This window comes from Typopeltis vanoorti, chromosome 15, assembly GCF_054136105.1.
Source record: "Typopeltis vanoorti isolate ZY-2024b chromosome 15, IOZ_Tvanoo_1.0, whole genome shotgun sequence".
In the NCBI taxonomy this organism is placed as follows: domain Eukaryota; kingdom Metazoa; phylum Arthropoda; class Arachnida; order Uropygi; family Thelyphonidae; genus Typopeltis; species Typopeltis vanoorti.
The window spans coordinates 74,252,785-74,280,032 of NC_143563.1; the positions used below are offsets into that span (position 1 = coordinate 74,252,785).

General features: G+C 36.3%; 1 protein-coding gene across 1 annotated transcript in view; it reads left to right on the forward strand.

Moving 5' to 3' along the window:
• The window catches only part of LOC150098894 (WD repeat, SAM and U-box domain-containing protein 1-like), a 138,110-nt gene that overhangs the window by 76,085 nt on the left and 34,777 nt on the right, over positions 1-27,248 (forward strand). The window contains exons 6-7 of the mRNA XM_090405770.1: positions 1,570-1,603; positions 21,564-21,604. Coding sequence (XP_090261896.1) covers positions 1,570-1,603; positions 21,564-21,604 — 75 coding nt within the window. The remainder of the gene's footprint in view (positions 1-1,569; positions 1,604-21,563; positions 21,605-27,248) is intronic.

A 27,248-nucleotide genomic window follows, 5' to 3' on the forward strand; every position in this document is an offset into this window, starting at 1 on the left:
GTAATAACAACCATTGCTCCTGCAAAGCTATCCTGAGTTCCTCAAGTTTTTTTTTTTTGGGGGGGGGGGTTGGAGAGTGGCAGCACATTTACCTATCCCAGATATGTTCAATAGGATGAAGTTCAGGAGAACTGGCTGGCTAGTCCATACATTCAATACTCTTGAAGATATTGGTCCACAAGTTTCACTCGATGAGGATGATTGTTATCATCTTGTAGGAGAAATGTTTCACCAATCATGCGTGCCTATGGACAGACATTAAGGCTCAGGACCTTGCCACTGGACCTTATTGGTGGATGCACCAACATACTGGTTGGTGCATCCACCCAGCGAGATGCCTCCCCTAACCATCATATAACCTCCACCAAAAGCATCCCTTTTATATATATTAGAAGGATGATGATGTGTACTTAGTTTTTTCAAATTCATAGCATGTCTGGTCACTTTGCAGAGCAAATCAGGACTCATCTGTAAACAATACAACCCCCATTGGGTTTCGGTACAGTTGACATCGAGCCTGCTTCATTTCAAAAATTCTTTCCTGTGGCGTCAGGATTGGGTGCACAGGCTCCCAGTTGCCTAGCACATTGTGACAACCTTTGTGAAACCTTTTGTATGCAGTGGAAGCAGATACCAATGTTTCTGTAGCCAACACAAGGTCATATTATAGCTGATTTGAGATAGCACTCCTGTTTTAGCAAGCAGATAATCAAATGTATTGGTCATCCACTGCATTTATAGCTCATGGCCTTCCTTCACTGCATCTGTGGGATTCTGTTTGTGACTGTTGGAATTGGTTTCACAGTCTGTAAACCACGGAATGACTCGTGCAGTTATCTGGCTACCTCTGCCTGACTTTGGCCAGCCTCTATTCTTACAATGTCTGACCACCTGAATTCATTGGTTAAATGATGTCTTGCAGCCATAATTGAGAATTTTGCCTTCATGAAATGGCTCTCACTCCAGACACAAAATATAAACCACTCCAAAACTCTTGCTTTTTGCTGTGGCTCATTTGCATATGCTACTGACAGTGGCCACTCATTAGTATATTTCTCAGCATTAATTTTTACATAATGTACCTGACTTTCATATCATGTTCTCCCCCCCCCAAGTTATTGCAATTTTTCTCTTTGTTCCTTAATTTATAGAAACTAGTGTTTATAACAGTTAGTTTTGAAATATGATTAAGTTATATAGGTAGCATGAGATTAAACTTATCTTGCTTATTTATACATTCATATCTCACAGTTGCAAAAAAGTAATATAGTGAATTTGTTCACCATAACAAACTATTCCTTTTGTCCTTACATGGTTGCCAAAGCAAGGGTGTCACCTGTATTGTAACTGATTCTTTTGTTTTTATATTTTGGAAAGGAGTTAAATGAAAATATTGGTATTATCTGCAATCCTTTATAATATAACTTAAGATTAATATTAATTGCATTGATTTAAATTTTCTTCAAAGCAATGTTTCCCCCCCCCCCCTTGTATAAGATATATTTCATCAATGTTTATTTTTAGAAATTGCATTTTTTTTAATAATGCTTTGTATATGTTTTCTTACAGGGCTGGAGACAAGTTAATTAATATTTGGGATCCAGTAAGTTGCCTTCAGATTTTTAAATATATTTATATCATTGTTATTACAACCAGACACGTATAGAGTCAAAATGGAGATTATGGAGACATTGTTCTCTACTATTACACGGTCTCCACTATTACACGCAAAGTTTATCAAATCTTACCTTAAATTCCTACATTTCTGCACTCAGCACACTTGTTTTCAAAGCCTGTCAATCTTTGTTCTTTCTTCTGTTTAATAATTCGAGTCTTTATACCATGAAGAACTGTGGGGAGCACCATTGAACTATATACTTTGATTTGAAGTTCTTTGGATAGATATGTATTTTTCCATATATTTGTAAGTTAGGTCATAGTAGACTACCCTAGATTTATGCTGTGCTTAATAGTTTCTTCATAATTTAGCCTATCTGTGATTAATGTGCCTAAGTAACTGAAATTTTTTTTAACCTGTTCCAGTTTATTTCCTTCCACTTCTAAGTTAAATATCATGAAGGCAACAAAATATCCTGAATGCTATTGAAAAATCTTAGAAATGGAAGTACAGTAAAAAGAATCAGATGATAACAGAGACACACAAATTAAAACAATATTCTAGATGTCAGAAGGTAATTACTTTGCAAAAATTATTAAATTCCATAAACAGTCATAAAATAGTGATATAAAGCATTCAGGAGTATAATCTTTATGAGTATATTTCAGTACTGGATGAAGAAAAACCATTTGAAATGTGAAAGACCATGAAGAGGTTATTTTATCAGAAATAATCAAATATGGAAGTATAAACATTTTACAGCAGCTGCACTGCATAATTCAGAAATCATGTCAGAAGGTTGATTTTAGGAGATTGAAGGAGAGCTCTCATAGCACTCATCTATACTAGGGAAAATAAAACTGGATGTGAGAATTATAGAAATTTCTATTCAGAGTGTTCCAGGTAAGATATATGCAAGAAAGTAAAAGAGATGTTAGTTGAGGTAGGAATAAATAATTTGTCTGGTGATAAATACAGTATGAGAGAGGATATGAATGGAGACTGCTGGAAGAAGTGAGAAAGTGAAAATATTATATTATCTAGGTATGATAACGGAGAATTAAGAAGAGCTATGATGACAAACGATTCAATATCTAGGCTGTGTATAAAGAATGATTACAAATTTTTTGATGTGTGGAGTAAATTTGCAAGAAGAAGGGATTTATATACAGGGTGGCCCAAAATGTACCTACCAAGTTTAAATCCAATTTTCTCTGCAATTAGCTGGTATAATTAGAAAAAACTTTACCAACACATTATAGAGCCATCAAGCCATTTGTGCTTCATTTGTGTTTTCTTTTAATTTTGCAGGGTATGAAAAATGTCAGCCTACACTACTGTACAGCAGGCATTCATCATCAAGGAGTGCATTCGATCATCAGAAAGCTCCGAAAAGGTTAGAAAAGCATTTCTGGTAAAGTTTGGTGTCAAAGTGGAACAGACATGCACACAATATCAAACCTAGTCAAGAAATTTTGCAAGACTGAGTTAGTGTTAGACAATCACTATAAAAGTGGCAGGCCTTCAGCAGCAAGGACTGAAAGAAACATTGAAAAAGTTCGGGAAACATTTGAAAGAAGCTCAAAAAAGTCTACCAGGAGAGCATCTCGGGTGTTAGGGATCAAACACAGCAGTCTTCAGCTAATTCTCAAGGAAGATCTTCATTTGCTTCGCTATAAAATCCAGACCCAACAGCCACTTACAGATGAACACAGAATCAAGATTGGACTTTGTTAATGCAATGATCAGAAGAATTGTTCTCAATTCTTCATCTGGTTTCCAGATGAGGCACACTTTTGGCTTGATGGGTTCGTGAACAGGCAGAACTGGCGAATATGGGGATCAGAAAATCCACATGCTTCGGTTACTTCAAGTCTTCGCCCAAAACATGTAACTGTGTGGTGTGCCTTGTCAAAAGTTGGCATTTTTGGACCTGTTTTTACTGAGGGACTGTAACTGCACTGAGATATCAAAACTTGCTTGAAAATAATTTCATTCCTTTCCTTCAGGGCTTCTATGGTTCTATGAGTCATTTTCATGCAAGACAGTGCTTGTCCCCATCGCACAGAATCCATTTTCCAGCTTCTGAATGAACATTTCTGTGGGAATATCATTGCTTTGGATTATCCAAAGCAGTATGGAAGCAGAATTGACTGGCTACCTTATTCCCCAGACCTCAATCCTTTGGATTTTTTTTTTATGCGGACATCTCAAAGACAAAGTGTATCAGAACAATCCACAGACTTTGGAGGAGCTAGTCATCTATCGAGCATGAAATCTTGGCTATTCCAACAGACGTCCTCCACAAGGTGGTGTACAATTTTGTGATATGATTGCGGAAGATCATTGAGATTGAAGGTAAAGATATTGAACATGTTGTAATGTAAATGGCATAAAATGTAGACCTTAATACACTTTGGATGAGATTCGTATGCCTCCTCATTCAAGAATAATACAGCATTAAATTTGGTAGGTACATTTTGGACCACCCCTGTAAGACAGATGGCATGTACTTCAATTAGTTTCGTAATAAAGGTCAAAATAGTATGTGTGTATATATATATATATATATATTGTTTGAAAACATGTATAACACTATACATGTTTTCAGACATGTATAGTGTTATACATATCTGAAAGGATGCGTGCTTTGCATTATGGAATTGATGTGAAGTCACGCCTATATACAAGTAGCCCAGTCATGAAGATACTTCATGCATAAAACCTTGTTTGCTTACGCTTGGATAAAGGATTAATTCAAGAAAATAATTTCTTGCCATCTTTAATTTATAGTATAACCAAGTGAAAAAACTTTCAACAAATAAAGTAATGGTTAGAGAGAGAGATATGTAGCGAACAACGTCATAAACAAACTTCACAAAAATTGCACATTGGTTGATTCACATAAGTGTCATGTAGCTAAAACCATCATATGAGTGAATGCAACATCATATAAATTAGCATTCATCCTAATTGAAAAGCTTTGTATGAGCAGATCATCACAAAGCAAAGCATCATAAGGCTGGGTATTACTGTGTGCTAATATATTATCATATTATATATAGGACAAACTATATTTTTACCTGTAGATGAAAAAATTTTCATGACTACAGCCAAATGGAAACATAAATTTATTATCACCATACTAATAAATTATATTACACACAAAATGTATTACAAATTAAATTACAATATGCTTTTGGCAAACATTACAAATTTCCTATGGACATAGTTAAGGAATTAATGTACAGTGCTTACAGAAAACTATGTGGAGAGACATTTCAATATAACTAAAGAATAACACATATGCCACAGTAAATAAGTTTTTTATTATGTAAATATTTTGTTTTATGTATCATAAGACATCATCAGTACAACTAACGAGCAACAATAGGAATTGAATTCAAAAAACAGTAGTGTGCATGCTTAAATTGGAATCCCTCTCCGTATACAGTCACATGTTCGTGGATTAAAAACTACTGGGCTAAAATTAAAATATAGCAGATAAATTATTGAATACAATTGTAGATAATAATTTCCCAAACTTTAGGAATAGGGAGACAGTCATTTCAATTAAGAATAGGACTATGAATTAAGGCATCAGCACTTTCTTTATATAACTGTTCATGTTTATATTGGATCTATGTGGTAATTTGGCATTTTTCCATTGGATCCTGTGGTTAGCATTTTCAATTCCATGTTGTGCAAGGCCAGATTTGTGAGGTTTGTAAGGTTGATATGGTCTTAAAAATAAAAGTTGAGCAGCTCTCAGATGTGAACTGTACACTAAAATACACAAAGATTATTGAAGAAAAAATGAAAGAGTTTGAGAACAGGAACCAAACCTTGGAGATTCAGTGGCAAGCCCTGAAGAAAACACTGATTGATTCAACCAGAGAGGCATATTGTGAGGTTGTCTGCAAGGATAGAAAAATCAGAACTCCATGGTGGACACAGGAAGTTAAAGAGGCAGTGAAGGAAAAGAAAAAAGAATATCAAAAGTTCCTGGCAAATAAATCAGCTTGTGCTCTTAGAGAATACAGAGACAAATGTAAGAAAGCTAAACACTGTGTAAAACTAGCTAAACAAAAGTAATGGGAAGACTTTGGTAAGAACATAGAAAATAAATATCAAGAAGGTGGCAAGATATTCTGGAGGTTGTTGAAGCTCAGAAATGGAGGAAAGAGTGTTGTAAAAAGAATTAGAGATGATAAAGGTGATGATTTGCAGGAAACGACATCCTTGAAGTATGGAGTAATTACTCCGATAATTGCTAAATGACACTAGCAGTGATGACAGCACAGTGATAAAAAAACACTGACCAGGCATGCAATCAGGAATACATATCCATACAGGAGTAGATGATATTCAACTAGAAATGCTCAAGTATGGAGGTATAAAAGTATTATAGTGGCTGCACTGCATTGTTCAGAAGGCCTGGATAGAAGGATGAATTCCAGATGATTGGAGTAGAGCTCTCATAGTACCCGTATATAAAAAGGGCAATAAAACTCAATGTGAAAATTACAGAGGTATTTCTCTACTGAGAAATACCTCTGTAAGATTTATGCAACTATGCTTGAGAAACAGTTGAGAAGGATTGTGGAAGAAAAGCTTGGTTAAGAACAAGCTGGATTCAGGCCATATAGAGGCTGTCAACATCACATTTTCACTCTATGACAAATAGTTGAGAAATCATGGGAATATAATAAAGATCTGTATTTAAGTTTTGTAGATCCGGAAAAGGCATGTGGCAAGGTGCCAAGAGAAAAGCTATTCATAATGCTACAGTTGTATGGTGTCAATGGAGCATTATATCAAGCAATACTTAGTCTTTATTTGAGTTGTAAGTCCACATTTAGAATTGAAGGAAGTACAGGAAGATGGTTTAATGTTAAATCTGGTGTCAGACAAGGATGTACATTATCCCCCCCCCCCCCCGATATTCATTATCTGTATGGATCACAATATGAAAGAAAGTGGTATTAACCCTAATATCAAAATTGGAGATGTTAATGTCAGCTCTTTGCTTTATGCGGATGATGTTATACTTCTAAATAAATCCGTTACAAGTCTGCAAGATTCACTGACTAAATTGAATAACTGTTGTAATAGATTTGGTATGGTCAGCAATAACAAGACAAAGACGATGAAAATAGGCAGAAGCATTGAAAATATCAACCGCATTGTGAATGGAGAATCTGTAGAACAAGAAATAGACAACAGAATCAACGAAGCTGGTATGTACGAAGTCAATTGAATAAATTTATATGGAATAAGAGAGAAATTAGTCAAAACACTAAATTACCTGTATACATGACAGTGTTCAAACCAATTTTAACTTATGGATCTGAAAGCTGGTCAGAAGTAAAATATTTGACCAAAGACTGGAGACTGCAGACATGAGAGTCCTGTGAAAAATTAGGGGTGTGAACAGATGGCATCAATGACAATATCATATTAAAAACAAGAATATCAGGAAAGAATCTCAGGTGGTATGGTCACTTAAACAGAATTTGAGAGGAAAGATTAACAAAACAAGTGTTCTCTGCCAGGTTGGCAGGAAAAAGACCCAGAGGAAGAACAAGATATGGGTGGATTGATACAGTAAAAAGTGTCTTAGAAGATAGAAAAATAAGATCTCTGATTTTTGGAGTCTTGACAGGTGACAGGCTGATTTGGAGGAAAATTGTAGATAGGAAGTTAGTAAGGGTGTAAATTTTTCATTTAGTACTATCATATCGTGTACACCTCTTGAAGGTATTTGATGATGAGATATATATATATATATATCTTGGATTTTTGAAGATCTGTGTTAGTTTTTTTATTTCTACGTTCAGATTATTATGATTGGTTGAAAATTTGTAAGCATTTATGAATTGTGATAAGATGACCAATTTTTTAACGGAACATGGATGGTATGAGTGGAAATGGAGGTAGTTTCCGATATGCAAGGATTTGTGGTATATTTTCGTGGCTGTTTTGTTGTTTGTTCTGATTAATGTCAAGTTTAAGAAATTGATGGATTTGTTCTGTTCGGTTTCTATGGTGAATTTTAGTCTGTTGCTGTAACTGTTTTGGGACACTTTTAAGGTGGTGATGTGTATGTAGGATTTCCAATGCACGGAATATCGTGCACGTATCTGCCGTAAAAGGTGATGCCCAGGGGGAAGGGGGAGTGGGAGTGATTCTATGTGTGCTAGGAATAATTCCACTAGTTGTCCGCTGATGTTTTGGCCCATAGGGAGTCTGAAGATTTGAATATACATGTTGTTGTTGAACTTGAAGAAGTTTGCCGAGATTATTAGTTTGATTAAGTTTATAATGTCATTAGGCGTTAGTTTGGTACGAGAGTGTAGGGTGTGCTCTTCTGTGAGTAGTGTGTGTGTATGATGTCTAAAGTTCTGGGGACGTCCATGTTGGCTTATAAAGAGGCCACATCCAATGAAGTGAGCATGTCTTCCTGGTAGAGGATTAGGTTATTTATATTTTTGAAAAGGTCGTCCGTGTTTTTTATCATGAAGTTAGACGTTGTAATTCAGCGCCATTCTGTTGCTGAATGACGAATAATAAAAGAGGGATGAAGTGAACAACAATATAGTTTTATTGCTTCCACCTTCCCTTGCTGTTTTGTCAGATTTGAAGTGAACACGTGTTATCCACATTTCAACCAATTGCTTGTTGTTTATTGATTTTTATTATTGAAGGTTTCCCTCTTTCAACCAAGGCTCAATATATCTTCAGAAGTGCTAAGTGATACTTGGACAAAGTGTGTCATGAGTTAACCTCCAGTATTTATATATTTATATATTTTTCGGAAACGTTTTTTAATAATGGAAAAGTGGCTTAGAACTAGGACTTTGAAAAGAAGAGCAAATGAAACAGGTGATGCTAACCCTAATTGAGATACATGTGTTATAACGGCGAGTAAATCTGATACTATTAAAGTAGAAGAAACAAGCAGTTCAAAACAAAAATACAATAGGAAATATAACAGTTCATATTTGGCACTTGGTGTGGAGATGAAGGTGAACAGAACCCTCAGTGTGTTTTGTGTTATGAAGTGTTGTTGAACAAGTGCATGAAACCTGCGAAACTCTGACGACATTTAGAAACTAAACATTGTGATGTGAAAAATAAGCCAATTGAATTTTTTCAGCGACGCTTAGGGACATTAAATCATGGGAAAGATAGTTTCAGCCATGGGGTCGATTAATAGCAAGACACTGGAAGCATCCTATCTCTTAAGTTTGCCCATAGCAAAAACAAGGAAACCTTATTCTATCAGGGAAAATTTGCTACTTCCAGCTATAAAAGATGTGGTAAAAACTGTTTGGCAACAAGTTACTAAAAGATGTTGATCTGATTCCTCTTTCAAATGACACTGTATGTTGCAGAATTAATGATATGGCAGGTGACGTAGAATCTCAGTTAATCGAAAGAGTTAAGAAGAGCTCTTATTATGCGTTACAAATAGATGAGACTACCGATGTTACAAATGATGCGTGGTTAATATGCTACATAAGATATGCGCATGATAACAACATTCATGATATTCTGTTTTGTAGAACTTTGCCATCCTGAACAACTGGAGAAGAAATATTACACACTCCCAATAATTACATAATACACCAAGGGATCCAGTGGAAAAAATGTATAGGCTTCTGTTCGGATAGAGCACCATGCCCTAACAGGCAGGCATAGCGTGGTTGTTTCTGTGGTCAAGTAGCTCTGGATATAAATTGGGTACATTGTTTCATACATAAGGAAGTGTTAGCCTCCAAAGGAATGCCACCAGAATTTAAAACTGTGTTATACAACTGTAAAGCTAGTTAATTTTCTTAAAGCTCGACCGTTAAATAACAGGTTATTTTCAGTACTATGCGATGAAATGAGCAGTGAATATATACAACTTTTGCTTCATTCTGAAATTCGCTGGCTTTCCAGGGGCAAAGTACTAACAAGGTTATTTCAATTAAGGCACGAAGTTTTATTATTTGTAAATGAACGCAATTCTGATTTTGCATCACTCCTTGTTGACGAAGCATTGTTATCAGCACTATCCTATCTTTCAGACATTTTTTCGAAATTAAATGAACTAAATCTCTCCCTTCAGGGAAATTCTTTAACTGTTCTTGATGCCTACGACAAAATAAAGGCATTCAAGAAAAAACTAGTTTTATGGATTAATTATGTAAAAGATAGAGAATTTGCACCTTTTCCAACATTGGAATCCTTTTTAGTGGAAAATGATATTTTTGTTGATTCTGAGTTTCTGGAAAAAGTTTGTGACCACCTCAAAAATCTGAATCGGAATTTTGAAACATATTTTCTGAATAACTTTTATAAGAAATTTCTGTGGGTTTGCGATCCATTTCAGGCTTGCAATCGCGAGAACAACCTTTCGTTATCGAAAAAAGAACAGTTAATTGAGCTTTCAAGTGACAGTGGACTTAAAATGCAATTCTGTGATCTTGGTTTGGCTCGATTTTGGATCTCGCCTTCAGTGAGAAGTGAATTTCCCAAATTATCTGAAGAAGCATTGAAAATTGTCATGCAGTTTTCTACAATCTATCTTTGTGAGAAAGGATTTTCATCGTTCTTTCAAATAAAAACAAAATACAGAAATCATCTTAGTGTGTGTGTGTCGATCTTCGACTGAAGTTGACCAATATTGAGCCAGATGTCCAGCAACTCTGCAAGGGCTGAGAAGCTCAACTATCTCATTAAAAGTAAGTAGTAACATAATTATATCATATTATTTATTCGTTTAATAAAAATTAAAACTTTGTTCAATGATGATACACTTTTAATCATTTACTTCCAATTTAATTAATTATGTTTCCATATGTATTCAAAACATGCTTTTAGATTTATTATGTTATAAATGGCACAGTTTTTCCGAAATGTTGGTAATTCCTACATGGGTTTTTAAAAAAATTACAAAAAGTCAAAACAACGTATAGGGAAATAAAATAAAATATTGAAGTAAAACTTTTATTCCAATATTCTAAAATGTTATTTTTCTTGCTTTTCTGTTCGCAAAATCGTCGATGGTATTGTCGAAGTCTATTTCATCACTCAGTTGCTGTTTTATAGACAGTATGGCAAGATTTCTTAAACGCCAAAAAAGTGCCTCCCAGGGCAGACCTCTCCCCCCCCCACACCTCTGTAACTTAGTGGTTTGTAGAATTCTTTTAGGCATTTTACTGGTCCTTGGGCTTAGAAAGGTTGAGAAATGCTGCTCTAGACTATCCCAATATCCTTAATATAGAAGTTAAATAATGAAGTACAGAACTCTGAGGTCACACTAATTATCTTTCTATCACATTCAATGCCTTCCTTCACTACTTTCTAATACCTATCATTAAACCATTATGCATGCATTCCATAACAGATAGCTGAGTTGAATATTGATCCATGTCACAAGCCTCTTTCTGTTCCATTTCTTTGGAGACCAGCCATGTGGAATGCTGTCAAAATGTCTTGACAAAATCCAGAAGTTCTTTCTACATAATGTTATTGATATTGAATCTTTCCTTTACTTAACAGGTTAAGTAAACAAAGTGAAAATTATCTGTTTTCTTTACTGTCTTTATTACTAAGTACTTAATATAATGAATTTAATTTGAATAGTTGAGGTGGACCTCTTTGCAGAATATGAGATTGATGTGCCTGCTCTTAGACAATCAGTATGATTAATATACATATTAAATGATAATAAAAGAACCCCAGGGTTCTGTGGTATGCCTACTGATCACTCTCCTGTCTCAGAACCTCCATACATCACTTTCCATTGTCAGCAGCCAGCCACTTTCCTATTCATGTTACAGCCTGCATGTGTTACAGGCATTCCCTTTGAGTTTGTAACAATGCCTACATGGGATCCTGTGAAATGCCTTTACAATATCCAGGATTGTCATGGTATTTCCATTCTTCTTATCCAGTTAACTGTCTCTCTATTATGGAATGTGCAGATTGAAAAAATAAGACCTACCTTTAACAAAGCCATGCTTCCTTAGAGGATCAAAGTGCTATCTGTCTACCTCTGGATGCAGGACCCTAACCATCCTTTGCAATATTCTAATGGCCATTTCAGAGATATTGATTGGTCTATAATTGATTTACTTCAGTTCTAGCTTCACCCTTGTGTGATGGAATTATCTTGTTCTCCTTCTACTAATTAAGAATCATGCTTGTGTTGAGATTCAAGTTGAACAATCAGATCATGGGCATTGCTAATTTTTTTTTGCATATTCCTTCAGTGCTTGTGCTGATATTTGATCCAATATCCCACTGCTGTGTTTCAGCCAAGCTCTTGCAGTAACTGCTACCTCATCCATATGTACCCTTCATCCCCCTCTATCCATCATTCTGAGATGCTAATGAGTCTGTTTTGAAGGTAGACCTTATTAAAATGATTACTGAACAACTCAGCTACTTCTAATGCATCCAGAACTTTCCAATTATCCATATTCACCAATATTATTCTTCCATGATCATTCTACGTTTCATTTGCCACATAGCAAAAATATTCTCGAAAATTTCCTGTGGCCTTTTAAGCCAACTTCTGTTTGTAATCTGATTTTGCCTTCCTCACCATGGCTGTCACTTTTCTTGTCTGTTGTTTTTATTCTTTTTCTGGTCCTTATCACTTTTCTTCTGGTACTAGATATATCATATTTCTTTTTATGCAGTTTTTGCTTTAAAGTATTATTTATCAATTTAACTCCAATGAAATTTATTCTTCTAACTTTGAATCCAGCCAATTTTGGATACCCTTTGACTACTTTCCATGCATTCTTGATTCCTCTACCATGCAGTTTTTCAGATACTGCTTTTTGTTTCTCTAAGTGTATCATAATCCCCTGCCCTTGTAGTTACACACACATATACTTCTTAATCAAAGCTCTTAAGTGATTTATCAACTCCCAAAACTGCATGATTACTCTCACCATTTGCAGGCATAAAAGTCACTTCATTTATATACAGATTCTTTTAGTAGATTCAATATCTTTGCATCTTGAATATCTTCCCTCCCCTGCTATTTAAGGTAATTCTCTCTCATTAACAATAAATTCTCTTTCCCTCATCTTGCATGCTTTCTTCTCCCTCCAATCTAGATCCATATAGTTGAAATTACCCTATTATAGTTCTCCTTGTATCCATTAGGTTTGTTTTGTCATATATGCAATTTATAGTCCTCTTCTGGTGACTCAGGTCTGTCTTACATTTTCTCAAACACATCAAACAGCTTCGAATCCATTGCTCATATTATTACTCAGGGAGCAAAATGATTTTAAATATTACTAAGATGTCAGAAAGGGAAATGTTGGTGAATAAAGAAGTGGTGTCAAAACAAGTTTCAAAATTGATTTTATGCAGTAATGATATCAAAATTATTTCTGGCATTATTCCTTTATTCACCAATATCTTCCTTTCCTTAACTCTCCCCCCACCTCCAACATTACTGATATCTTCAATTTTGCCATCCATTCTGGTTATTACTTAACTTGGAAGGATACTATGTATAAATAGGCAGAGTATTCAGCAGTGGAATTTCTCTCCTAGCCAACTTTTACATCGAACATTTTGCAAAATATACCATTGATACTGCATTTCACCTTTTATCTGGCTAAGATACATTGATTGGGCCACATGGCTCAGACACTGACTTATTCCTCTGCTTTAACAGCTAGATCCAGAATCTATTTCTCTACAGAAAATAACAAAATAATAATAACCATTATTTTCTAGACACTTTAATCACACAACTTCCTAATAATACTCTTTATTTCTCTGTTCAGTAAGAAAACATAGCCACACAGTTAGATACATCCATAATCTTTCCCATTATCCCCTCCCCTCTTGTCAAACAATGTAGTATCATAAAAACTTTTGTTAACTGGGCCACCAACCTCTGTTTCAACCAGCCTTCCCTCACAGCTGAGTTTTCCTTTATTTCTCACAGCTTCTTATCCAGTGTTAATGTCAAAAAAGATTAACAAAATACGAGAGTGGTCTGAAAAGTTCTCAGCCTAACAAAGAGAAAACAATTTTATAATTTCAAAATTATTTTTATTTTTCAACGTAATCTCCCTTATAAAACATTTATTCCAGCAATGCTCCATTGCCATTATCCCGTCCCTGTAGTGGTTCTCAGTAAGATCTACAAAATACCAATCTACAGCTGCAATCACTTCTTGATTTGAAGAAAAATGCTCACCAGCGAGGAAGAGTTTTAGTTTTGGGAAGAGATAGAAGTCAGAAGGAGCCAAATCTGGATAATAGGGTGGATGTTCCAACAATTAATGCAGATCCCTTAATTTTCCCCGCCAAACACCTTTGTGGGCAGGTGCATTGTCCTGATGAAAGATGATTTTTTTCTTCTGCAAACCGGGTCTTTTCTCACGAATTTTTTTGTGTAGTATGGTTAAAAGAGCGGAATAATATTTCCCAGTTATTGTTTTACCCTTTTCAAGATGGTTAATAAACAAAATGCCTTTAGCATCCAAAACACCGATGCCATGATCTTTCCTGCTGATGGAACTGACTTTGTCTTCTTTGGCGCTAAACACCCGGCTTCTGTCCACTGTTTTGACTGCTGTTTGGATTCTGGTGTGTAATGGTGAATCCAGGTCTCATCCACAGTAATAAATTGACACACAAAATCAGTTTTATTTTTGTTAAAATGCTCCAAGCACTGTTCAGAGATTTTCATGCGAGTGCGTTTTTGATTTGCTATGAGCAAGTGTGGCACCCATCTTGCACAAAGCTTTTTCATTTACAATTCTTCATGCAAAATATATCCTACACATTCTTTTGAAATGCCTATAGTCTCAGCAGTTTCACATACTTTGACTCGCCTGTCATCCAATACCATATCGTGCACTTGATCAATGATTTCTAGTGTTGTTACACTTTTTGGACATCCTTCACGTGGATCATCTTCAAGGCTGGTTATGGTCATGTTTAAACTCGGCAGCCCATTTCTTAATTGTTGAAAATGAAGGAGAAGAGTGCCCATAAACTTTTATGAACTTCGAATGGCGTTAAACTCAATTGAAACTCAATACTCAATTTTATCCATTTCAAGGGATATAGACAATACTTTTGCTTCAAACAGCTGTATAAAAAAACTACTTGATAGAATGACTTGCAATTTCACATGAATGCTTATGACAGATGAACCAACTTAGAAAAAAAAAATCTTGCCAATAGTGTTGCCGTCTATGGTCGAGGATGAGAACTTTTCAGACCACCCTTGTACTTTTCCTTCCCCCCCCCCTCACACCCACATACATCTCACATTTCTCTCAACATAGATTATAATTATAATAACACTGTTACTCTACCCAGAGTACCTCAGAAGAAATAGCTAACTTTAAAGAAATATAATCTCTACACTGCTTTCAAATCCCATATGAAGCTGGCTGCCATCATCTGCTCTCCTAAAGACCAACTTCTTCCCCTCTTAGTTACAGGTGTATACAAGGTTCTTTGTTCTTGCAACTTCCCATAATAATATGAGAAGTTGCAAAAACAAGGTTTTAAAAAAACATTTAATTTTCTTGACCAAAAAGCTCTGGAAATACTTTTATTGGGATTATATTGATCAAGTGCATATAATAACAACTAAGTTATACCAACTAGTTTCACCAACTAAGTCTGTTGGCATCTTCAGGGTACATAACTGATGTATGGCACTAAAAAGTAAAAAACTGTTACAAACTATAATCAACCGATTCCAATTATATTAAACAAAGAACAGAGCACGTACAATACATTCATAGAGCGTGGATGATATCACTTGTTGTTATTTAGGAACGTTCTATAGTTGGCACTATAATTCAGTTCTGGCGAGTTGAAGGATCTGATAAGGGTCTTCCAGATCACGGGCAAGATTAGTCCTTGGTTCCTGTTAAGGTTTTGTATACAGCGGGCAACTGTTGTGGCCTCCTTAAAAATTCGGGAGCGGAAGTCCTCCTCCATGTAAGCAATTGTGCTTCTTTCCCACTCTATGGTATGGTTCGTTCTTGAGAAATGAAAAGCTAACCCCGATTTTTCTTCTCTGTTATTATTGACGTCACCTATATGTTCTTTTTGCCTAATTTCAAGGCTCCTTGAAGTTTGGCCGATGTAATTCAAACTGCACGAGCATGGTATGTTATAAACTCCAGCATATTTGGAGAAAGGATGGCTATCTTTTGGAGATCTTAAGAATTGTCTAATCATTTCTGTGGGTTTAAAGGCCACTCTTATTTTATGTGGTCTAAGGAGTCTAGCAATCTTATTGGAAACTGTCCCTAAGTATGGAATGACTATGGTAGAAATATAACGTACATCATCTTGTTGTCTTTGTCGGGATTCAGAGAAAAGTATCTTGTGGACGAGTCTTCAAGGAAATCCATTCATGGTAAGGTTGGTGGATATCAGAGATAGTTCTTCCTGGAGGTCTTGTTGATCTGTTGTAAGGAGAGAAGCACGGTTTTTCAACATGTGTACAATACTAAGAAATGTGGTGTGAGGAAGTGAAATGTAAATAACGTCCTGCATTGGTAGGTTTACGGTAAACTGAGAGGTTGATACCACCATTCGGAAGCTTCTTAATTAAAGTGTCCAGAAATGATAATTGGTTATCTTCTTAAGGTTCTAGAGTGAATTTGATTGTGCGGTGTAGAGAGTTGATTTTGTTAAGAAAGTCGAACAAGTCCTTTTTTGTGTGGTTCCAAACGATAAAGATATCATCCACGTATCTCCACCATACTGTGGGTTTAGGGTCTGTTTGAGTTAAGATTTTACTTTCAAAATCCTCCATAAAGAGATCAGCACAAGATGGAGAGAGGGGGGGGCTACCTATTGCAAGGCCAGTCAATTGTTGATATATGGTTTTATTCCATAAGAAACAGTTTGATGTTAAACAATGACGGAACAGAGAAGTAATGTCTTGTGGGAGCAAACTTCCTAAAATGTTGATGACTTCCTCCACAGGGATGTTAGTGAATAGAGATGTAACATCCAATCTGGCGAGTAAATCCGTATTGGAGATAGAGATGTTGTTCAGTTTCTCAACGAAATGTTCCTCACACCACATTTCTCAGAAACTTAGTATTGTACACATGTTGAAAAACCGTGCCTCTCTCCTTACAACAGATCAACAAGACCTCCAGGAAGAACTATCCCTGATATCCACCAACCTTACCATGAATGGATTTCCTTGAAGACTCGTCCACAAGATACTTTTCTCTGAACCCCGACAAAGACAACAAGATGATGTACGTTATATTTCTACCATTGTCATTCCATACTTAGGGACAGTTTCCAATAAGATTGCTAGACTCCTTAGACCACATAAAATAAGAGTGGCCTTTAAACCCACAGAAACGATTAGACAATTCTTAAGATCTCCAAAAGATAGCCATCCTTTCTCCAAATATGCTGGAGTTTATAACATACCATGCTCGTGCAGTTTGAATTACATCGGCCAAACTTCAAGGAGCCTTGAAATTAGGCAAAAAGAACACATAGGTGACGTCAATAATAACAGAGAAGAAAAATCGGGGTTAGCTTTTCATTTCTCAAGAACGAACCATACCATAGAGTGGGAAAGAAGCACAATTCCTTATGGAGGAGGACTTCCGCTCCCGAATTTTTAAGGAGGCCACAACAGTTGCCTGCTGTATACAAAACCTTAACAGGAACCAAGGACTAATCTTGCCCATGATCTGGAAGACCCTTATCAGATCCTTCAACTCACCAGAACTGAATTATAGTGCCAACTATAGAACATTCCTAAATAACAACAAGTGATATCATCCACACTCTATGAATGTATTGTATGCGCTCTGTTCTTTGTTTAATATAATTGGAATCGGTTGATTATAGTTTGTAACAGTTTTTTACTTTTTAGTGCCGTACATCAGTTATGTACCCTGAAGATGCCAACAGACTTAGTTGGTATAACTCAGTTGTTATTATATGCACTTGATCAATATAATCCCAATAAAAGTATTTCCAAAAACAAGGTTTACTAGAAGATTCAACATCAGCTTGAACATAAATATATTTGCTGCCATAGTTATGGTCAGTTAGGTCTAGCTAACTCTGACTTGGATGCCGCACAGAATCAAATGCAAAATTAAAACTACCACACTTTGCCACAGTGAATGCAAACATGAAATTTTTTTTTTTGGAATCAGCAGCAAATTTGGAAAAGCAACCAAAACCTCAATAAATATGGTTGTGTAAAATATTCCAACATTTAAATTAAAGATACCAAGAATTTATATACTTGGTTTAATCCTTTATCCTTCCTCATGGGCTCACTTTAGTGAGTACGGGCATGGCAAACCCGAGGTACCTGATGCTGGACCGTGCCTTACTTCATGTAATATACATTTGTTATATTATCTGTAGACTGGTCACTCCCCTTCTTTCTTTGCTTCTTTCTTCTCTTCTTGCTCCTTACCCCCCCCCCCCCAATGCTATTAAGAGTGTTCGAGGGCTGGGGGGGGTGAATCTTTCCTATCTTGCTATGTCATTTCGCCTATTGCATCCACCGAAGGGGGCAAGCTAGCCCCAATAGGTTACGGTCCCAAGCCCAGATAAATGGCGAGTGTTGACGTCAGGAAGAGCATCCAGTTGTAAAACTTCACTGGCTATGATCAAAACTGCTCTAGCTATGATCAAATGAGTCGAAAAGAAAGTGATACAAGGGCTATGGCGTAACCTTTCAGAGACATGCAGCCACATCGTCCTATAGCTGCGAGAAGTGGACGAGGGCTACCACATCAAGGGCAGGTGTGGTTAAAGAAGTGAGCCCATCAAGTGGAGAGAATGCTGGAAGCATGACTGGAAAGGAAGGGGAAGAGAGGTGGCAGACATGATGAGGAAGAGGAAGTTGGACATTTTATGCGTGCAGAAGACAAGGTGGAAGGGGGGAAAAGATGAAGGAACTAGGAGACGGGTATAAATTGTTCTACTCTGGAGCAAATAAAGAGGGAAGAAATGGTATCGGAATTGTGGGTGTGTGTGGCAGAATGAAGGGCGAAGTACTGGAAGTGGGTAGGAGGAACGACAGGATCGTGCGAATGAAACCGGGTCTTGGAGAAGAGCAAGAGCATGACCACTTGCTCTTGGAGAAGAGCAAGTGGTCATCTTATGTGTATATGCCCCACAAGTTGGTTGTACAACAGAAGAGAAAGATGAATTCTGGAATGTGATAGATGAAGAAATGAAGGAACTGGAAGAAAACGAGATGGTGATTGTCGGAGGAGACTTGAATGGACACATAGGGAGACAGAATAGGGACTGTGAAAGGGTGCATGGTGGCCATGGAATGTGAATGATGAACCAGGAAGGAGAGAGGATTTTGGACTTTGCAGTAGCATTTGATCTAGCAATTGTGAACTCCTTTTTCTTTAAGAGGGAAGAGCATTTGATAACATTTAGAAATGTCAACAACAGTTCACAGATTGACTACATTTTGACTAGAAGAAAACATCTTAAGGCTGTAAGGTAATCCCAACAGATCAAGTGGCGCAGCAACACCAGCTGCTGTGCACAGACTTTAAAATAAAGTTGAAGATAAGAACCTTTGGAAGCCATGGGAGTAAGACAAGTGGTTTCACTTAAAAGAAGAGAGTGTGAGGAACCGTTCTAGGGAGAAGGTGTTAGAGAGGATTTCGGATGGACTAGAAAGTGTACAAGATTGGTGGAGACATAATTCAAAAGCAATTCTAAGCTGTGCAATTGAGGTGCTTGGTGAAACATCCAAAAAGATTAGAGAGCAGAAGGATGGTTGGTGGTGGAATAATAATGTACAAGAAGCAGTGACTGCTAAGAGGAAGGCAAAGCAGAAGTGGGATGAGTCAAGAGCAGAAGAGGACAGAGAGAAAAAGTGAGAAGCCAAGAGAGTTGTTGCACAGGCAAAGGCCATGGCATATCAAGACCTTTATGATCAATTAGAAACAAAGGAAGGACAGAGAAAGATTTATTGATTGGCAAAATGTAGAAATAAGGCATCAAAGGACATCGTACATGTGAGCCAGATCAAAGACTCTGGAGGAAGAGTATTAAGGAGGGATATGGATATAAGAAACAGATGAAGAATATACTTTGAAGGGCTTTTGAATGAAGAAAATGCAAGGACTCACAGAGAAGATGGGGAGCCTTATGAGGGGATGGTGCAGAACATTAGTAGAGTGGAAGTGAAGGAGGCCATAAAGAGGATGAAGAATGGGAAATCAGTGGGCCCTGACAGGATCCCAGTGGAGGCATGGAAGGCACTGGGGGAAGAGGAAATTGACCTGCTGTGGGACCTGTTAATAAAAGTTTGTCAACAGGAAAATAAATATACCTGAGGAATGGAGGTAAAGTACTCTTGTCCCCATCTACAAGAGTAAAGGGGATGCACAAGACTGTAAGAATTACAGAGGAATAAAGTTGATGACCCACACAATGAGATTCCTAGAGAGGGTTCTTGATGGAAGACTGAGGAAGGAGGTGGAGATTGCAAAGGAGCAATTTGGCCTTCATGCCTGTTCGATCGATGACAGATGCTATCTTTGGGTTACGACGGTTGATGGAAAAGTTTCGAGAGAAGCAGCGGGAGCTACATCTGGTATTTATTGATCTGGAAAAGCGTATGATAGAGTGCCAAGGCAAGAAGTCTGGAGGTGTCTGAGAGAGAAGAAGGTACCAGAGAAATATGTCAGGCTGGTGCAGAAGATGTACAGAAATGTGAAGACAAGAGTTCGGACCTGCCTGGGAGAGACAGAAAGTTTTCCAGTGACATTATGTTGAATGTTTTCTTGACAATTATTCATAAGACTATTACACTTTTTTTATATATAATCTTTGTCAAGTAGCTTTATTTTTATCCTCCTACATGTTTCGCCAATTTTTTCTGTCGGCATCCTCAGGGAATACAAACTAGTAAGCTAAAATGAAGGTTACAGACTAGGTTATAACTGATGGTTCTAATTCATACAAAAAAATGGTATTGTGCGTGACAATGTGTGTGTCTCGTTAACGTGATTTATTCGTTATGGTTCATGACGTAATTGTTATGAAAGTTCATTTCTTTGATGTTTAATGATCTGATAAAAGTTTTCCAAATTTCTGGTAAAATTAGACCTTGATTCTTGTTTAGGTTTTTAGTTTTACGGGCGACTGTAGCTGCTTCTTTAAAGGTTCTTGAATGGTAGTTATCTTCTATGTATGGCATAAGGCTCTTATCCAACTCAATGTGATGATTAGTAGAGGCAAAGTGGCATGAAAGGCCTGAAATGTCTTGTCTATTATTTCTGACATTTCAGAAATAACAGACAAGATAACTTCTAGAAATAATGTTATTTCTAGAAGCTTTGAAACGAGAAAGAAAGAACACATAGGATATGTGTTCTTTCTTTCTTGTTTGCAGGATCATTGTTAGTAGATGGTTAGTCAGAAGAACTTATTAGCAGAAAAGAAAAAGACCATAGAAAAGTTGAGACAAAGGAAAAAGGATTGGTTATGGAAATCTCAGTAAAAGTGGACCATATCTTTTCTATAATAGAAAGAAAAAAAGTATATAGACTGATGAAAAAGAGTAGCATGCTGAGATTTCTCTATTTCAAGTCCTTTCTTCCATTTTTCAACTTTACCATTCTATTTGCTTCTGTTTCCTGTTCTTTAATCCTTCATACTAACAATCTATTAACAATGACTCTTGCAATGAGATCCCTGCTGCACCAAGATAGATAGTGAATCACAGTTTACTTACATTTGTATAACTTTCAAATAAAATTTTGCACTCTGGCATAATACCCTGAAATACCATCACCTTGCTACTAATATATTTAATTCAGTTGCAGTACATTGATCTTACTAGGATTTATTTTATGAATTAATCATACTTTTATTAATAGACCTATATATTAATAGTTTAATCACATTCCTACAGGGTACAGGAGAGTTGCTGCAGAAGCTGGAAAAACATAGCAGGTACAGGATAATTCATTAGTGTGTGCATATAGAACATATCATTAATATTATATTTGTCAAAGTGCAATGTACATTATATTACAATAACAATGACAGTATATCAGATATCAAATGTATTAAATTATTCTTAAGCATGTAGAAAATTGATACAATTTTTTTGTGCAATACAATTGTGTTCATAACAGCTGGTGAAGAGTTTTGTGGGAGTATTATTCCCTCAAAATTAGATTTTCTACAGTTCAGCTTAGGATGACGTACAAAACTTGAATCAAGTTTCTGTATTTGGTGTTATGTGAGAAAGAGGTGATAGAGAAAGCAAAGCATAGATCAGAGTCTAGTTTGATCTGTGTTTCCTTCAGATTTAGGTTTGATTTCATCTGTTCAGGTGTTGGTCATTCAGAAGTGTGGTTAACAGCATTGAATACCTTGTAAGAGATTAATATCCTTTATGAGAAAAGGATTCCAAATAATATTGCAGTACTTAGGAATAGGCCTGATGCAGATGATGAATGCATTAGTCAGATTGTTAGAGGAAAGTATGAAAAAATAATGCTGTCTTAAATAAAAGGTCACATCTCACTGACAAGCTGTTTTATATTTTATTTGGTCTGCTAATTTGTAGTGCCAAGTGAAAGATTGTAAACTTGTCATATGCAATTTTGCCAGGACTTGGATCACAATGACTGTCTGTCCTTTGAGAGGATATCAGTTTCTTGTATAAGTTATACTCTTTGATATTGTTGGCAAAAGGAATCAGAGTTCTACCAATCTGTTGATTCTAGAGAAATAAAATTCTATTTAATGTTCAGACTCCTTAGAAGTACCCTTAGGGCACTTCGAAAATCATGGAGGCAAAAGATTTGTGTTTAGGTTAGAATTATTACTGAAGCAACTGAAGATATGAAGCCAATATGTCTGTTAATTGCTCTGATAAATTCATTGTGTTCCAGACATGATTTTAACCTAGGTCCTTCCATCCAAATATCATTCTTATGACCTAGATAGACAAAGGAAGAGATAAAAATAAATTTCTTATATTACACACAAAAGCTATTTAGAGCTATGGATAATGATGATTTGAGTTTGCTTATGGTTTTCCTAATATTAAGTGGCAAGCAATGCCATTACCATACTTACTGCTATCAAGATGGTAGTTAAACTGTGAAATATTTTTATTATGCTGAGTGAACAGAGCTGTTATTGTTGTTATTTAGAATTATGACTAGCTAAAGCTATTAGGCCATGTATTATACATATTAAGGATTTATTTTTCATCTTGTAGATCAGCTAAAAAAACAAAATGCAATTAATAGACCCAAATTCTAAAAGGGTCTCAATTAAGATAGGTTCCCAACCAGAAGAGAGAGATGTTATTGAAATAAAAAACAAAATAGATTATGAAGTTCTATTGTTTTTATATACCATTACTCAACCTAATCTCCCTCATATGGGTTTAGAAGGACTGGCAGGATCTCCCAAAACTGTTAAGAAAGTACATTCTGGTGATATCCTTGTGGAACATCATGTCAGCAACATTCTGAGAAACTGCTAAGAGTAATGTTAATGGGTGGAATACCAATCACAGTAACACCTCATAAAACACTCAATTCTTGTAGAGGAGTGATATCAGAATGGGATCTCCTTGATGTTCCTGATAAAGAAATATGTTTAGAGCTTAATGATCAGGAAGTGACAGGTATGAAGCACATCCTGATACGTAGAGATAGTCACTTTGTTTCAACCAGGAACACCATCCTTACTTTTGAAGCACCTTAGCCTCAATCATATGTAAAAGCAGGGTATCTCAACTGTCTTATTAGACTTTACATCCCTAATCCACTTCTTCTTTATCCTCTATCCTTCTGGATTATAGGCCTCTCCCTTAACTTTGCTCTGTTTGTTTTTAGCCAGTGTCTACCATCTCGTATCAAATCTTTGTAGATCATCTCTCCATCTTGTTCTTTGATAACCCTATTCCACTAAGATGCTTTAAATGTCAGAAGTATGGCTTGTCCAATGTAGTAGTAAAGAGCATCATTACAAATTCTGCTCTGCAAAGAAAGCTAAATGTGTCAACTGTCAGGCAATTCATCCAACTTACTCCCATGCATGTTAGAAGCAGAAAGATGAAAAAGAAATAGAAAAAATTTAAACAGAACAGAATATATCATATCAGGATGCAAAAAGGAAGTTAGCCATCACCGCACCTCTCCTGAGATTCTCTTATGCTGAGAAGGTGACAGCTAAGAAAATGTCAACAGCATCTCAAACACATACATCTATTTCAGGTATGATAATTTCATCATACATTGTGATTGCTTATTTGTTAAGTGCATTAATCACATGACCTATGGTCTCACTCCAGAAACAATCCAAAAATGGTTCCAAAAAATTATGGCAAGGATATCACTTAAAGATAAACCACCAGACACCTCCACTGGAAAAATGGTTACTTTGGTATCCACTGAAAGTAAATTAAACTTGCTAATTGATCCTGACACATCAGATGATGTATTGAATTTTTTTTTTTTTCAGAGGAAGAGATGAACACTGACTATTCCAACTTCCCAAAACCAGTTGATAATATAAATCTGATAAAGGTAAGCCCTCAGAAAATTGGACAAGTCAACAAAACCAAAACAATAGGAAAATTTTTACAATGGAACTGTCATGGTTTTGCCCAAATATTGATGATATGAAGATTTGAAATCAAACCTTTTTGTTTGCAGGAAACATATTTATAACCCAATAAGGGCCTACCTTAAGGAATTTCACTGTGTATGCAAGGACAGAACTGGAGGTGGTTCTGCATATTGTGGAGTAGCTATCCTAGTGGACAGTCATGCTCCTTTCCATCATGTCCAGCTTAATACTGCTCTAGAAGCAGTAGCAATTTGTGGGATTTCTTATTATATTATGTTCAATTTATTTACCACTGAGTACTGAGTTAAATGAAATTGATCTTTTTGACATTATCTTGGAACTGCCTGGGCCCATATTTCTTATGGGTGACTTTAATGGGCCCAAACTCTGTAGGGTAGTGCTAACAGAAATGGATGAGGTCATATCATTGAATGAATCCTTGAAAGTAGTGACCCTTCTGTTTTGAATAATAGACTCAGTACTTTCGTCCATATGCCTACCGGCTCATATTCTGAAATTGATCTTACAATCTGCTTCCCTGGCATTTTTCCACTGCTCACATGGAATGTTGAAGACAACATCTACAGAAGTGATCATTTTCCCATTATTTGCACAATGTCTTCAAATGGATCATGTTCTCCTGCATGGATCCAATATATTGAAAATGAACCAGCCTGACTGAAATACTTTCTCCCATCTTGCAAATTTAATGCTGATACAGGCCAATCAAACACCTCAGTAAAGCAGTAAAGTATGTAACTGATTATATTATTATCCAGGCAGAAACAGTCTCTCCAAAAAAATTATTATATCGATTTCCACTCTGCCCAAATCTTTGGTGGAATCCAGAGTGCCAAGCAGCCAAAAAAGATCAACACAGAGCATGGTGTATATTTTGTAGATACCCCACCACATCAAACTTAATAGCTTTTAAGTATGCTTGGGCCAAAGCACATTATGTGAGATGTCAGAGTCAAAAACAATCTTGGATCCAATTTATCTCGTCGATTAATCAAACCAGTGCAAAAATTGTATGGGATAAAATATGGAAAATGAAAGGGCTTCAGTCATAAGGAGTAACGAAAAAAAAAAGCTCTTTTATTGTCTCACTCTAGTGTAGTAGATCCTGATGTGACATCCATTATGAAATGATAAAACGTCTTCCATCATCTTCACGGATCACCTTCTCTTAATATACAACAGAATACTTGCAGAGGAAGAGTTTCCAGATTCTTGGCATAAGTCAGTTGTCACTAGTATCCCAAAACCAGGAAAGGATCCAGCATAAGCAAATAATAATCAACCTATTGCTCTGACCAGCTGACTTTGTGACATATTAGAGAAAATGGTTAATGCCAAACTTTTTTGGTATTTAGAAAGAAACAATCTTCTCTTCAATACCAATGTGGCTTTTGTAGACATTGTTCAACTTTGGACCATTTGGTCTGTTTTGAAATTGTATAAGAGATGCATACCTGAAACAAAAGCATCTGGTTTCATGTTCTTTGACATAGAAAAAGCTTATGACACAGCCTGGAGATGTGGCACATTAAAATACCTCTATAACGAATTTTAATAACTTCAGAGGAAGTTATTAAAAACTTTCTGTCTGGGCAAGCTTTCCAAGTCAGAATGAGAAGTACACTATCTTGGTTATATATATCTTCAAGAACAGAGTGTCTTCAAGGCTCTATCTTAAGTGTGACACTTTTTGCTATCAAAGTTAACTCAACCACTGAAACTTCCTCACACATGTTGATGACTTCACAATTTATTGCCATGCTCATAACATGAGAGTAATTGAAAGACAACTTGAACAAGCAATTGATTGTGTCTCTGCATGGGCTGTTAATAATGGGTTCAGGTTTTCCACAGGGGAAAAAGTGTATGTACACTTTTGAAAATGCACTCTTCACCCAGATCCTGAACTAAGAATGGGACAAACTGTTATTCCAGTAGCAACAGACACCAAGTTCCTGGACTCCTCTTTCATAGAAAACTTACATTCCTTTTCCACATTTGTCAAGAAAAATATGCAAGAGAGCATTGAATCTCCTTTGCACTCTATCCTCTACTACATGTGGTGCAGATCGATCTTCATTGCTTTGTCTTTATCGTGCACTTATAAATTCAAAGCTGGATTATAGTCTCAATTCTAGGGTTCCACAAGGCAGAATAACCTGTGATGTTTTGATCTCGTCCGTCATCAGGGTATACAGATAGCTACTGGTGCCCTTTTGTACATCGCCCACTCAGTATTTATGTTAAATCAAATGAACCAGCTCTGTCACTTAGGCAGAAACAATTGTCTCTTAACCCTTAGTAGTCTCTTCCAGAACATCCTACATGGATTAGTCTCTTTTATCTGCATTGGGAAGCTCAATATCACATACATCAGACTGCCATGTGTCCTTTTGGTATGCATGTGAAAGAGATTATTCATGCTGTTGGCATGAATGTTGACATCACCTGCAGCAAATATAACATTCCTCCATGGCAGGTTTGAACTCCATCTTACAACCTCATTTTGTCAACTGCAGAAGTCTCATTATCCATCATCTATCCACTTGCAATTGTGTAATGCACACAGAGCATCTCAGTCTGATTTCTTGTCCATCTATACTGATGGTTCAAGATCAGAGATCTCTGTTGCCAGTGCTGCTGTGTTTTCCAACATTACTATCTCCAACCAGATCCTACTTGATTGCAGTAGTTATGCAGCAGAGTTGCATACTATTCAGCTTGCACTTATGCATATAAAAGAAAAACTACTACCAAAAATGTGTAATTTACGCAGATTGATTGAGTTCTTTACAAGCTGTCTCCTCTCCTGTCTATAATTCACATCCAATGCTGTGTGAGGTGTTACATCTGTTGTACATAATGAAGACTTTTAATTTTAATATTCGGTTGTGATGGATTTCCAGCCACATTAAAATTAAAGGAAATGAGACTGCAGATGCATCTGCTGGATCAGCTCATACTTCTTTTTGACATACTA